This window comes from Dunckerocampus dactyliophorus, chromosome 17, assembly GCF_027744805.1.
Source record: "Dunckerocampus dactyliophorus isolate RoL2022-P2 chromosome 17, RoL_Ddac_1.1, whole genome shotgun sequence".
Classification (NCBI taxonomy): domain Eukaryota; kingdom Metazoa; phylum Chordata; class Actinopteri; order Syngnathiformes; family Syngnathidae; genus Dunckerocampus; species Dunckerocampus dactyliophorus.
Genome location: NC_072835.1, coordinates 9383753 through 9398612, shown reverse-complemented (window position 1 = coordinate 9398612; position 14860 = coordinate 9383753). Strand labels below are relative to the sequence as shown.

The 14860-nt window shown below is 40.5% G+C and overlaps 1 protein-coding gene across 8 annotated transcripts in view; it reads left to right on the top strand.

Moving 5' to 3' along the window:
* Positions 1-14860, top strand: part of tjp2a (tight junction protein 2a (zona occludens 2)) — a 48463-nt gene that overhangs the window by 16376 nt on the left and 17227 nt on the right. For 6 of the 8 annotated variants that reach the window (XM_054758123.1, XM_054758119.1, XM_054758117.1 and 3 more), the window contains 3 exons: positions 4146-4199; positions 11902-12026; positions 14637-14739. In XM_054758123.1, coding sequence (XP_054614098.1) covers positions 4146-4199; positions 11902-12026; positions 14637-14739 — 282 coding nt within the window. Of the gene's footprint in view, positions 1-3276; positions 3500-4145; positions 4200-11901; positions 12027-14636; positions 14740-14860 lie in introns of those variants that run through there. The other 2 variants (XM_054758121.1, XM_054758124.1) reach the window with 2 other exon arrangements.

Below are 14860 nucleotides of genomic sequence, written 5' to 3'. Positions count from 1 at the left end.
TCCATACACAGCTAAACCTAATATACTGTATCACAACAGAGGTTGGGAGACTTCCAAATTATTCTGTCTTGTCACTTTATCTTTGTTTCCAGAAGGGCTAGATAAAAATTGTGATACTGGATAAATGACGACTTTACTTAAGCTACATCATTTAAAACGCTGCCATTTAAACTAAATGTAATGACATTTTGTCCTCACTCTTCCTGTCCCCCAGTGAGCCTCACCGGCCAGGGCATATTAGCTTCACTGCCCTGATTCTACCCTGGACGGAAGTATTTGATTTGCGTCAGCCTTAGGTTACGTTCACACTGCAGGTCAATTCAGATTTTTCTGCTCATATGTGACATGTATCTGATTTTTTTCAGGTCAGTGTGAATAGTACATTCAGATATTTTATTTATTTTTTTCAAATGCGACCCAGGCCTCTTTTGTATGTAGATATAAATCAGATACCTGATGCTACTGCAGTCTTAATGTTCACGTCATGTACTGTATATTTGGCCTACACGTCACGGAAAGGCGGGTTTTGCCGTGCTAGAGTTGGGGGGAAAGTAATCACAGATGTAGGCAAAAGTTCTTATTGTCATCAGAAAGTTATTTTAAAACAATCTGTGTCAGTGAAGCATCTCACGTCAATATCCCATCACTCCTAGCTCTGACATTCACTCACACGCTCCTCGGAACAGACGTTGCAAGTTCCAGCAGCCTAAATCCTTGCCCTCTTGCTTTTTAGTCTCCTATGCAAAATAATTTGGTTAAGAAAACGTTGACTCCGATTGCACAAAATCCTTGAAATTGCCACAAATGCACCAGAACTGAGATTCCACGTTTACTAACGCGAACACACACACACACACACACACACACACACACACACACGCATTGTGACATCATGTTTTGTGCTCGCTACAAATAAACAGATCTCATTTGCAACTTTTTCCACCTCAGCTGAAACAGTCAGATAAACAAATGAACATGGTAGGTGTGCAACAACAGTACCTTTTATTTTGATTGATTTAGTGACACAGAAAGCAGTTCATATAGATGCACAGTCCTCTGTTCTATAACCCTGAAGTGTGTGGCGGTCTGCTAGCTCAATAGTTGGGGTGTCACAAGATCTCGTGAGATTAAAACTTGACCAGAGCTCTTGTGGGCAAATAAAATTAATTAATTAATCACACAATGAAAATGAACTCAATATGTTGCCATGTGCATGCGTGTCTGTTTGCTTTGTCTCACCTTTAAACAGGAATTCACTCTGTACATTTGGTTTTAGCAACTTGGTGCGTTTGGTCCATAGAACAATGGCATGACTGTATGTCAGTCATACAGGCTCTTTGTCTTAGTGGGTGGAGGCGGGGCCGGTAGCATACACAAAGAGTGCAGAAGAATGTAACATAGTAGAAATTAAATTAGTAGATTGCAATATGTTATATATTTTTAAATATTTTTCATTCAAATTTTTTTAAGTAAAGTTAAAATCTCATCTCATTTTGTTCTCGCAGACCCAGTGTCATGTCTCGTCTCGTCTTGTCTCGTCTCATCTCATCTCGTGACACACCTACTCAATAGCATTGTCCATTGCTGTGTCATATCTCAGTGAAAATTCTGATGTTGCAGCCCAAAAGTCTCTTACTGTGAGTGATGTGGAATCGTAACTCATCCATTTTATTCCTTAAAGACCGCACATCAGCAAAGAAAATGCTCTGCTTAGCTCGTACCCCTCTGCGCCTCCCTCGCCTTTGTTTACATTCTCGACGCCACTTGCAAGCACTTTCAGCCGGCTGGGTGGAGTGTGTAGAGTATGGTAGTCAAGGACGAGTTGAAGATCGGTGATAAAAATGTTGGCGCTGCGAAATCCAACACCCAGAAGCTTTTGTCGACTGTAAGATGTTAAACCAGACCAGATATTAACAAAATAACTACAAAAAGAACTGCAAATCTGGAAGAGATGCTGGGCTTTGGTGTGTGTACACGCTGCAATTTTTGTTATTGCTTCAACACCATGACACCATGACATTTGTTGGTGGACTAGGTTGGCTATGATTCACAGCAAACAGACTTCTGCAAACGATGTGCTGCACTGAATAACTAGATTAGAAAACTGTACACTATGGAGAGGGGCTAGCCACTTGCCATGGGCGGGCAAGGTGCATCCGAGCAGCCTCCATGCTGCCACGGAGCTCGGGAGTGTAGAGCGGTGGGATATCCACCCGCCGTGGCCGAAAAAGCTTTAGTCGGACACAAACATGACACTCTCTTGGCCAATTCAGTAATGTAGATTCCCCTCGCTAGCGAGCCATTTATTTTAGAATACAACTTACAATGAACAGGCAAACGTGGTTGCTATCTAATCACTGTCTAATGATTTATTAAATGCAGTATTGCAGTGAAGTCAGATATCGGTGTTAGCTGGCTACTTATAACTCGCGAAAACTAACAATTCAAAACATGGCAAATATTTACGTGGAGTAGCAAATGATTGAATATAAAATAAACCATGAGTGGCGTTACTGTGCAACTCAATAATTATGCGTAATTACTTACATTTATATACTAACTTCACCACAATACACTGCGGACAATTCTGAATGGTGGCGGTGCGTTTTCTTCTTCTTGCTGGTGGCGGGAGTCGCGTGGCAACCAGCTTTGAGGCACATTACTGCACATCCCCTGTTGGAGTGTGGCTCAGAGTTACGAATGTGATACGGAAACCGGATCGGCCCGATCTCACGGCGGAGGCAGCCGATCCCAATCCTGAAGATCGAATCGGGACATCACTGGTAATTAATGTGTTTGAAAAACTGTGATAGAGTGAAGCCGCAAAATTTGGACCGTCACTGGGGCATTGGGGGGAGCGAGGAGTTAGTGTTGGCAGTCATGCCAACGACAGTGGTTTGTTTGTTAAGTCAAATCAGAACAAATTGTCATTTAAAATTTAAGAGTCGCATGTTTGTGTGACAAAAACACACAATTCTTTTTTTTTTTTTTTTTTAATGCAGCCCTAATCCTAATGTCAACCATGCCTCCTACAAGTATATTCAACTCAAAATTGCCATCCTATCAGGTGTGTTGGTTTGCCTGCGCAGATAGTGGAGTTATTTGAAAAACTTTGTTGTAGTTTGGAATCCAATCTAAGAAATGTTTTGTTGTGATACGGGTGGAAGCTCCTTAATCACCGCCCACCAGTACAGGCGTTGGTTGCTCTGTATGTTTACACTGTCTACTGACACTGGGATTTGTGCTGAATGTAGGCCAGCAGAATCACGCTTACGTCAAAGGCAGGCAGGCGGGCAGATGCAGGGAGAGAGCAGCTGGTGGTTGTGCAGCTGTGCCCAAGGAGGAGGCTGTGGCGCACATCAGTTTGCCAGAGCACCGGTGGCAGTGATCAGGGAAAGACGGCGATAGGAAAAGGAGAGTGCCAGTAATGAAGACTGTCCTCAGCCTGCACAGGAAATGGGCCCACGCGGTCAAAACCATACGTATCCTGCAGGGACTTGTGAGTGTTTCGACTAAACTGACTCACTTTTTATTCATCAGCTCCCGCTCAGTGGCAGTGTTTCAATTATGGACGTGAGTAAAATGCAGGCACTGGAAAAGTTCATGAAATGATAACAGAATAGTATCGCCTTTTGTAAAATTATCCATGTTGCTATTTTCACATGAACTGAGCCAGTAAAGTTGTTTGCAAAAATTCAAAACCTCACAGATGAAAACAAATGGTGTGTTTTAATAATAGAAATCAAGTTATTGAAAATGTGTTACAAGCTTACTTATAAATTGTATAATTACAAAATAATAATTTAATAATTATTGTATTTCATTATCCTGGGGTCTGATTGAATGCTACAACACTTTGTGAACATTTTAACTGATGATGCTTTGTAACGTGACTTTAAAATGTTTGTTTACAGCATGTAACTTTGGGTAAAAGTCCATTTAAAAAAAATGTCAATATTGTCTTCAGTAATTCAAAGTGAGAGTTGATGGAGCGCCGCAGACAACTGTCATTGTTTTGCTAAGAGGTCCGTGTTGCGTAACAGCACAGGCTAATGAAGTGGCTTTGTCATTACATCACGTAATTCATTATTAATCTGTACATGGAAATGAAACCACTGATGGTAATCTTGCCTTTTTCTTTCTAGAACCCGGTCATGGAGGAGACTGTGTGGGAGCAGTACACAGTAACCCTGCAGAGGGTGAGTCCATTTGCACCGCATCTCATTTCTTACGGTTGCATTTGAACATAGACCAGTAGCCATAGTGATTCACAGAGAGCAACATGTAAAACTGTGCAAACGTGGAATACGCTCCATCTTCCCTGTGAGACCGATAAGCGGTAGATCCTCTGCAGTTAGCCTACAGATGTTAACAGATACCCTTTTAATGGAGCATAAAACACTCCATGTAAAAGAAGAAGCATTATGATAACAATCTTGTCAAATAAGCTTTGTGAGGTGTGACACTCGCAGGAGAGCAATATTTGGTTTTTGAACAAAAGGTATCCATGGTGGTGGTGTAATGCCTTTCACGGCAGAGGGCAGGGATTTGATTCCCGGCCAGGGTTGCGAAAGGAAGGGCATCCGGTGTAAAAACTAAGCCAAAAGCATTCATGCAGTGGACTCGCTGTGCCAATCCCTGACATGGAAAGTCGAAAGTGGGTAAAAAATCTTCGAACAAAAGGTGTGAATGTCAAAAACTCGAGGTGAGGTGCAGAGTTTGCAAAGTTTTTCAGGTTTTACATTTTCATACTATTTATCCATCAAACCATTTTCTATGTTGCTAATCCTCACTAGGGTCACGGGGGTATGCTGGAACCTATCCCAGCTGACTTCAGGCAAGAGACGGGGTACACCCTGGACTGGTCGCCAGCCAATCGCAGTTCATACTATTAAATGATATGTTAAAGTCTACTATTGCACAAAGTTGACATAACTTACGGAGTTCCAGTCAGAATTATTCAACCCCCATTCACTTCAAAGCTGCAGTAGTTTACATTAAACCGACAATAGAAGAACAATTTAAATAGCTCAACCGATATACAAATGGGGAATATTTATTGAAATTGACTATCAGTGAAAGTTTTTGAGCGCTAGGCCTGTCACGATAGCAAATTTTGCTGGACAGTAATTATTGCAGATAAACAATATTATTGTCAACATAATTTTGAGACCATTTTTTTCATTAATGTAATGATAATATTTGGCATAATAATACGAGTACACCATATCAGAAGCAATAACATTTAATTTGACAACAACACTGTAATTGGAATGTCAAGAGCTTTTAAATAAAATAAACAAACAACATAATAAATTAAACACACCAAAAAAAGGACAAAAAAAACCCCAACGAAAATAATCTCTTTCAGCAAAAATTGCACTTGAATAAAATTTTGAACATTTCACTTAAGTAAAAATCACAATCAATCCCAATATTTCTGATTTTGAATCAGTAGCACTTTCGTTATTGTTTGAATATTGCTAAAAATGGAGAAATAACCCGGAAATACTCAATGCAGATGTCAGCTCATTTGCATATACACTTCCTTGATTCACTTTTAGCAACATTGTGTTGGAATATGCACTTTACATTTAATGAGGAGTAACGTTTTTTGTTTTTTTTTTTGGTCAATGTATATCTTTTAGTGGCAGCAAAATGCATTTGGTGCACAATAACGTGTTATACTTCGGGAATCACTGAAAAATAACTACCAGCGTTTTGTGTTATTTATTTAATTGTCTTTGTCACATAGTTTTTCATGTCGCAAAATGATGCGCAAACGGGCTGAAATTAAGATCGTGTTTTATACACAAAGAAAGTATTTGATCGTGTAGCACACGCCACACACAGCTAGCAAGTAGTTCACTCGCTAGCGCGTAGCAAAGAGACTGAATGACCGACAGGAGGGTTCACTCACTACGTTCATTCTGCTATAGAAACAACGCACCCAAGTGTTGAGAGAAATGCACGGAGTGAACCTTCTTGCCATCCAGCCTGTTTGGTAAAGAGAGAGAGGAGGAAAACAAACACGCATGCGCATGTTGATATATCAAGGCCGGCAAAATGATTGAGTTTGTTTTTATTTATCGTGCGGTTAATTGATTTATTGATTATCGTGGCAGGCCTAATGAGGGCTGAAGAATTTGGAGTGGGACTGTACATGAGTGAAAAGTCTGTGCCCGCTTCTGTTTGAAATTAAAAATTGTAGACACTGCAAACTATGCTGCGCTATTTTTAGACCAGCAGTGAACTTGTGACTCATGGCCGTGTGTCGCTTACGATTTTTTTTTTTCCAGACCCAAACAATACATATTTTTGTCATTTATACCTCTCTTCGAGAAGGTTCTAGAAGGTGTAAGCTTTATATTTAATATTATGCTTGGATACAGATTTTTTTTCACCCAAAAAATTACATTTATTTGTTAAACGTGCAGAGCCGAGCGAGTCGGTTGAGCTTAGTTATTCATCATGATTAGAGGCCATTGTCTTGTGCTGCAGTTCATTGGAGCCAGAAAAGCAGATTTAGTAGAAAAAAAGTCCTCTGCTGCAGACATTTGACCTCCAGTTCTCAACCTTCCCACAGCCAGCTGTCACATTAACACTGTACTCTGTGTATCTACTTTTTACCCTCTTCTCTCCTGTGTTAAATAACTCTTTGGGAAACAATCAAGTAAACAATACACAGTGTTTCTCACAGGACTGCAATCTATCGTTGGCAGTAGTTTGAGGGGGAGGGCTTGATGATGTTATCATCTAATTTGCATAATTGACTATAAGGACTGTGCATGGAAGGGTTTTTTTAGGATGTTGTGGGAGACAAAGTGAGCAAAAAAAAATAAAACGTAAAACAAGTACTGTATGTTTAGAAGCAAATTAACTTTCTTCTGTTGCTTCCCAGGGCATTGAATCGATTGCAGCTGGACTGTTCAGGTTGTCTTAGAAGACGTTTTGCCTCTCATCAGTTCACGCTCAATGACTAAGTTGGACAAACACTAGTATGACTAGATAGGACAGCTCTAGTCTGGAATGGGAATGGTTTCGCTGACAATCGTGAGGATACAATGGAGTGGGGCCTCCGCCAGCCAACAATGATCATTTGGGTCATATCACCCTCATTCGCCTTTTGTTCAGATGTAACGACGCTCATGGACTCTCCTGAAACCAAGGTGGCTGTGCCTTGTTTATTTGTTAGAGGCTAAATGATTTAATCTTTTTGAAGGGGATGAACGGACAGCATTGTATGTGATGGAGAGATGGTGTTGCTGCCATCCCCCTCTGTAGGAGATGGTTTCTCAACTTTAATGTACATGGCTTCCTCCACTCTCCATTCAAACCATCTGTCTTTTTGGTCCAGAGTGTGTACATTTTTGTCCTCAAAAGAGTGCTCTTTCTCTTTGAGGTGCAGGTAGACGGCTGGGTCTTGACCTGGAGAGTTAACCAGTCTGTGTTGTGACATGCACCTGCTCAGTGGCTGCTTGGTTTCCCCAATGTAAAACTTGGTGTATTCCTCACTGCGCTGAACAGCATACACCAGATTGTTTTTCTGGGTATAGGGTGTACCAACCTTTGTTTCAAAGTGTTACCAGGTTTGAAGTGTACTGGTATGTTGTGTTGGTTAAAAATTGCTTTCTCAGAAAGACCTCAGTCATACGGAATGACAACGTTACTATTGTCCACCTCATCCACCTTGCTTTTGTTCTTTCTGGAATGAGATGCACTTTTATACAAAGAAACCAGCTTGGGTAACCACAGGTTTTGAGGGCATCCCTCAGATGGTTATGCTCTTTCTCTTTGGCCTGTGGGCTGGTGGGAACATTATCATCTGTGTGTTGTGGGGTTCTGAAAACGCCCATTTTGTGTTCCAGTGGGTGGTTTGTGTCAAAAAGTATTAGTCAGTTTGTGTGGGTTTACTTTAAACACCAATGCCCCTGTCCTATCCAATATGGACATCACAGTCCAAAAAAGCCAACTTATTGTCTTTGAAATCCTCACGTGTAAACTTGATGTTTGTCTCCACTGAGTTCATGTGCTTGGGGTGTCAGTACCAGTGTGTGTTGTACCACTGACTTGGTGCTGTTCCCTTAAAGAAATTCATAGCCCTCCTTTCCAAGTGTAGAGGTTGGCCATAGTGGGGGATACTGGTGAACCCATAACAACTGTGCTTTTGTCTGTAAAATGTTCCCATGAATTGAAAATATGTGGTATTGAGGCAAGAGGGAGGCGTCACCACAGAGGGTATGTTTAATTTGGTTTGTTTTTCATGCTGGATGCCTTGCGACCAGTAGTGGCTATTGCTTTTTTTTGTTGTACATTTTGTCCTTTCATCCACACTCATTATGTTTCGATTACTGAAAATGGAAAAAGAAAGTGGTCCGCACAGTCAGGAGATCTCCGTTGGAACATCTCTGTATGGAGTTTGCACCTTCTCCCCGTACGTGTGTGGGTTTTCTCCAAGTGCGTCTGCTTCTTCCCATAAATAGTTAATTGGAGATTCTAAATTGTCCATAGGTGTGAATGGTTGAATGGTCTATATGTGCGATTGGCTGGCGACCATTTCAGGGTGTACTCCATCTCTTGCCTGAAGTCAGCTGGGATAGGCTTCAGCTTACCCGTGACCCTATTGAGGGCAAGTGGTAAAGAAAATGGATGAGTTGAAATATCTCAAATGTGTGGGGATCCACTGTCATACCGTGGAGGTTTAAATGGCCTCCTACACCCTTTGCTTTAGTCTTTGAGTCCTTTGCATCATTTTGTGAAAAATATCAGTTACTTTTTGTTTATCTTCTGAATAACCCGGAACGCCTCGTCACTGTGCGTGCGTCATTTCCTGTTTGCCCATTTACTGCATACTTTTTCCGTTATCATAATGAAATGGGTTAGATAGTTCTGACTTAGTTGGTAACTAGATTCATCTACGTGAAGTGTGGAATCACAGGTGAGATGCAGAGGATCAGGCAGCAATCTCAAATGGAACATATGCATTGGTTCTTCACCTCAAAGTCCAAAAGTAAATGATTAATTACTTCCCAAACAAAGTTTTGAACAGATCGGAGAATCTACAGATAAAAGCACAGCGTACTAAAGCATACTTTTTATTTGTACCAGTTTGCATATAATCATGCTCTTCTCCATGCCTTCATTGTTTGTTTAAAAAAAAAAAAAAAAAAAAAAAACCTTGCTGTTGGCTTAACTGGTGCGCTGATGTCCGACAATGCATGTTGTACAACAGTCTGCCAGGAACAGTGAAGTACTGAGAAAAGTTCTGTGTCACCGAGACTGCAGAAATATAAAAGTGTGATCGAATATACAGTAATAGATGTTTTTTTAACGTATTATTATTTTCTGGAAGTAATCCATCTAAAGCAGTGTTTTTCAAGTTCTAGTGTGCCGAGGCACGTATTTTACATTAGAAAAATCTCCCACCACACCACCACAGCTACGTGAACAGGCAGGCAAGCCGACCCTCGAGCCCTGACCAATTGCAACAGCGTAGGCGTGGTCGGGAGAGGAGCTGCTGAATTCGAGACTTTCGGCCAAGAAAGGAGAAGAATGCAGATTTACCCTCCACTTTGAGATTTATGAAGTGTTTTATTAAAACAAACTTACAATAGTGGCCCACTGAGCTCATAAGAGTTAAATTTAAGAGCTGATATCTAGCATCTTCCGTAGTATTATTATAAAAGCTCCTGAAATGAGCAGGATACAGCCCCTGTTAAACATACATAAACCCCCACTAATATTTGGTTAAATTGCTTAAGTTTCATCTCAACCAAACGCTTTTTGTAACCATATACAGTATAAGCTTCTGGCATAATTGTGGCTGTATATTTGACCATTTTTCTTGACAGAATTGGTAAACTTCATTCAAATAGGTTGGTTTCCTGGAACTGACCTAACTTAAGAATTTAGTTGAGATCAGGGATTTTGGAAGGGATTTCCAGAAGCTGAATGTATCTATGTTTTTGGGGATAATTGTCCTGTTGGAACACCCAATTGTGTTCGAGTTTCAGCTGTCCAGCTGCTAGTTTGAGGTGAATTTGGAGGTAGTCTTTCTTCTTCCTTATTCCATCCATTTCTTGCGGTGCACCAGTACTACTGACAGGCCCAGAGCATGATGGTACCATGCTTGACAGTTGCTCCGGTGTTCTTAGGTTTGAAAACTACACCTTAGCGGCTCCAAACGTAAATTCCTCGGTCTTCCTCGGTCCATCAAATTTGTATCCACAAGGCATTTCTTGCAAATTCCAGTCGAGCTTGAAGGCGTCCATTTTGGAGCAGGGGCTTCTTTCGCGATCGGCAGAGCTGTTCCAGAAGTTTCACACATGAGCTTTAGTGGTTTGTTGGTTGTTCCTAAACATCCTGACTAATTTCCTTTCAGCAGAGGGTGACAGTTTGGGTCTCCTTTCAGACCCTGGCAATAACTTGTAGGTACTTGTGTTCGAACTGGTGATCTTAAAGGGTTTCTTACAGGGTGTCCATGTGTCCTGGAAAACCTGGAAAATTATCAATTTTCTAGTCATTTTCCAGGTGAAGTTATCCTGTAAAATTATTCCTCTTCTCCCTGTCTCGTGAGCAAATGTGAAGGGATTAAAAGTTTTGCGCATGCATGTCTGTTGTCACTTTACCTTTCGGGCAACATTAAGGCACCCCACGTAACGCTACCAGCCAATCACATTTGCATTTCCACACAGAGCAATTCTGCAACCCCTTGCTTCCAACTGACTTTGTCGCTAGATTTAGCAACTTTTCCGACACAGTTAAGAACTCAGCTCTTAGAGACAAAACTAGGGACCATAAATTGAAAAGTGTCGCCTGGGTTGGTTCATATGGTGTTACAACTTGGCTCTGCAGAGGCTGAAAATGTCCTGGAAAATAATTTCAGGGAAAGAGTGGGAATCGTGTCTTGGAATTTGCAGTTGTTTGAAAATGGCTCAAAAATATTTTCAAACCTCCACACTTCTCCTTCGATCTTCACAGAGTTTCTTGTATTTACAGAGTATTGTTCATTCCCATGAGTGCAGTCAAACAAATCATTTTTGCTGCCAAAGAGAAACTGCAGTCAATCACAAGAACTTAGTAGATCTTGTCCTTTTCAAGTTAAGACATTCTAGATCCCTCAGCACCAATCATTAAAGTATTTAGGCAAAATGATTTATATTTGATTATTGTATGTAAGTTAGAGAGAATACAAAATAAATTCATAGTTGTGCACCCAGGTCTAAAAATTTGTAGACCTACGGTGTGTAATCATTCCACTCTGGGAAAAGAACAGTTAAAAAAAACTCATTAAGGGCCCATAATGAATATGACAATCATGGCCTTGGTGAGTTTTTGTAGGGTCCTTTCATTTCTATGTCACTTCCACCACTGGCCGTCTGCTTGAGGTGGAGGGAAGTGTGTGAATAGAGAAATGGGTTTTTTTTGTACAGATGGGGGGGATTAAGGGAAAGCATTTGTCGAATCTCTGAACTAATCTCATCAGCTCAAACTGGAACAGTGGCAGGTAGATTTTATAAAAGTCGGAACCATTTTCAGAGGAAGCCAAAGGTCTTTTCTCGACTGTGTGATCCATACCTTTGGAAACGTTTGACTCCTTTCATACACAATTGGCATTTGAAAGCGTACTGGAGCTGTTAATCACAGACACACGACACACAAGGCTTCAGACGATGAACACAACAGCTTTGAACTGTGGCACAGTCATATATGACTACGCTGCTCACGAATGTCATTACAGAGGCAAAAATCCCTTCTAATCGCCATCACAACGACGTACAGCCATGATAATGCAGTGGGAGATTACAGGACCGCTTTGTCTCACACACACATGCGCACATAGGGAAACAGAATGTATCCAACCTCTAAATTATCTTCATGTTTTATTTTGTTGTTTGTCAGGATCCAAAGATGGGCTTTGGAATCGCAGTGTCAGGAGGGCGGGACAACCCAAACGAGGAGAGTGGCGAGACATCCATCGTCGTGTCTGACGTCCTACAAGGAGGACCAGCTGATGGCTTGTTATTGTACATATTGCTCCTTAATACCTATAGAAGATATTACACTGTTTGGTAGATCCTCGCTTTTCACGGGGGTTACTTTCTAGCACAACCAGAGAATGGCAAAAAAAAAAAACGTAAATAATTGATACGCCCTTAAAACTCGCTTTGCAATAAAAGTGATTGCTGTAATAATTAGATCAGATTCAGCTCCAGAACCCTATCCTTTTCTCTTCAGTTTCCATCGTTCACTCAGGACACAACCTTTAAGCCCAAAATATGCCTCACACATTAATTCAGTGCATTTTTACTTATAAAATATATAGGTAGTCCCCACTAATGAATGATAATATAAGATGATCCATGAACAGATGGAATTAGATTCACATTGTAGCCAATTACAGCACAAAACTATAGTGCGTTCAAGGACCGCCGAACAAAGTGCAAAATCACGTGACGAAAACTCATTCAGTGAAGCATAAAGGAAGAATGTGATAATGGTGGTCTCTTTAACAGTTGTACATGTGTGCTGTATATTTTACCTGTATTATCACATATTTATAAATTATTATCAACTTATGGTGAGATGTCTTTTCTGCAGAAAAAATACAACCTAACAAAATATTTTATCACAAATCTGTGAATTTGCAGTGCCGTGAATGCTTAATCATGAATTTGTGGCGATCCAATGCAGTTCTCTGCCCAAACACATATTTTGCATGGGGAAGTTATCTCTTGTTGTAGATAAAAAGGATTCTGAAGTTTATGTACTGTATTTTCTGAAGTATAAGTTGTACTTTTTTCATAGTTTGGCTGGTCCTGCGACTTATACTCCATATGAAAATATATATAGAATTTGACTAACTGTGCTACTTTTCAATTAAAGTGGGTGTTTTTGGCGACACCTAGTGGCTGCAATAATTCATGGAGCTGAGCGTGTGATGCAGTTAGGCGAACAAATTGAATGATACAGAACACACTGGTTGCGTTTTGTTACGTAATACTTTTTAATACGCTTCTTCCTTGGAGACTGTGTCTGTAAGTAATGTACAACTAATTATATGATACCTGTGTGGATTGAGAAATGTGCAATTTTAGTCAGCAGGGTTTAATTAGGACACTAATTATGTCTAGTTTGGAGATTGTAGCTGCTGTGTCAAAACAGTGTATTATAATTCATTTATGAATATAAAAATGAAGTTTTTCTGTTAAAATACAACTGTTTCATCACAAAGGGATGTGTCCAGGCGTCATGTCACATATTAAAGGGATTGTTCGGATTTTTTTTACATGAAGTTGTATGACATCCCCATCAGCAGTGTAGTGCATCCACAGTGACTTAGCCCAACTCCACCCCAATTCATCCCATGAGTCCACTTCTGGTCGGAGATCCGTGACAAGTAACGTGGTTTTGCTTAGGAAAGAGTTTGGCTTCTCAAAACAATATGCGTTCAAAAGAGTAATACATTTTCATCACAAAAATGCCTCCACAAAAAAAAAATCACACCTCGCAAATCGCTCTGCTTTATATTTTTCTCCTGCCGTATCCCTTGCGCACTGTCGGCTCTACATTCTTGTGTATGTGATGAAGACCATCCATCATCTTCCACTGTGGAACACACACGTAAACAAGATGGCCGCAGAAGAAGATGCGAGCATCTTCATCACATACACAAGAATGGACAGGCGACAGTGTGTAGGGATACGGCGGGAGACAAATACAACGGCGAGCGATTTGTGAAGTTGTATTTTTTTTTTGAGGAGGAGGAGGCATTTTTGTGATGCAAATGTAGTACTCTTTTGAATGCATATTGTTTTGAGAAGCCAAACTCTTTACTCTCCGACCAGATGCCCACTCACAGGACCAATTGGGGGTGGGGGTAAGTCGCTGTTGATGCGCTACACTGCTGATTAGGATGTCATACAACCTCATGTCAAAACGTCCAAACTATCCCTTGAAAAGCTTCAAGGGAGAAATCATTCTGAAATTTACTAAACTGAAAATTTTTAATTGTATCCATATACTTAAAAAAAAAAAGATTTATTTTAGCGTTTGTAGCTTTACTTTTTCTCCTTCTTGGTGTCAACATTGCAAACACATCTTCTCCTGCGAATTTAATGTTTTTAGGAGCCACGCCATGACATGCCTGAGAAAAAGCTTGCTCTTATGATAACTGGATTAAAATACAGTTAATGCAATTTACAGTATAGTCCAGTGCGACTTACATTTTTTCTTCTTTATGATGCATTTTTTGACTGATGCAACTTGTAGTTTGGAAAATACAGTAATCACTCAACGAGTATTGACCAATGTAATATCTGCATCACAAACGCTGCAGACGAGTTTCTCCGACTGGTTATATCATCCTACTTTCAGTAGTCTGCATCACATCAGTCTCCAGCCAACCGCTTTATTGATTGGGGGGAAAAAAAGGGTCCCACATCCTCTGACAGATGATTCCCAGATCAATAACAAGCAGTGATCTGCTGCGGCATCTATTATGATAAAATCAGTTGCTGAATATGTTTGAACAGTGGCTGACAGAACTTTGCTTCTCTGACTGGCAAACATATGAATTTCATTTTTCACCACAGTATTTATACATTTTCAGCTAATTTCTCTTTATTTATGTTTAGTGAAAATGACAGGGTGGTGCAAGTGAATGCCATCCCCATGGAGGGGGTCATCCACTCCTTTGCCGTCCAAACCCTCAGAAAGTGTGGCAAAGTGGCGAAAATTGTAAGTTAAACATGTATCACAGTGGACACACGAATTTGGATATACCTCTTAATGATTAGTGACTCAGCGAGCTAAATGGTCAATTTTGACTCATATATTTGTTTTGAAACCTTGTATTTAC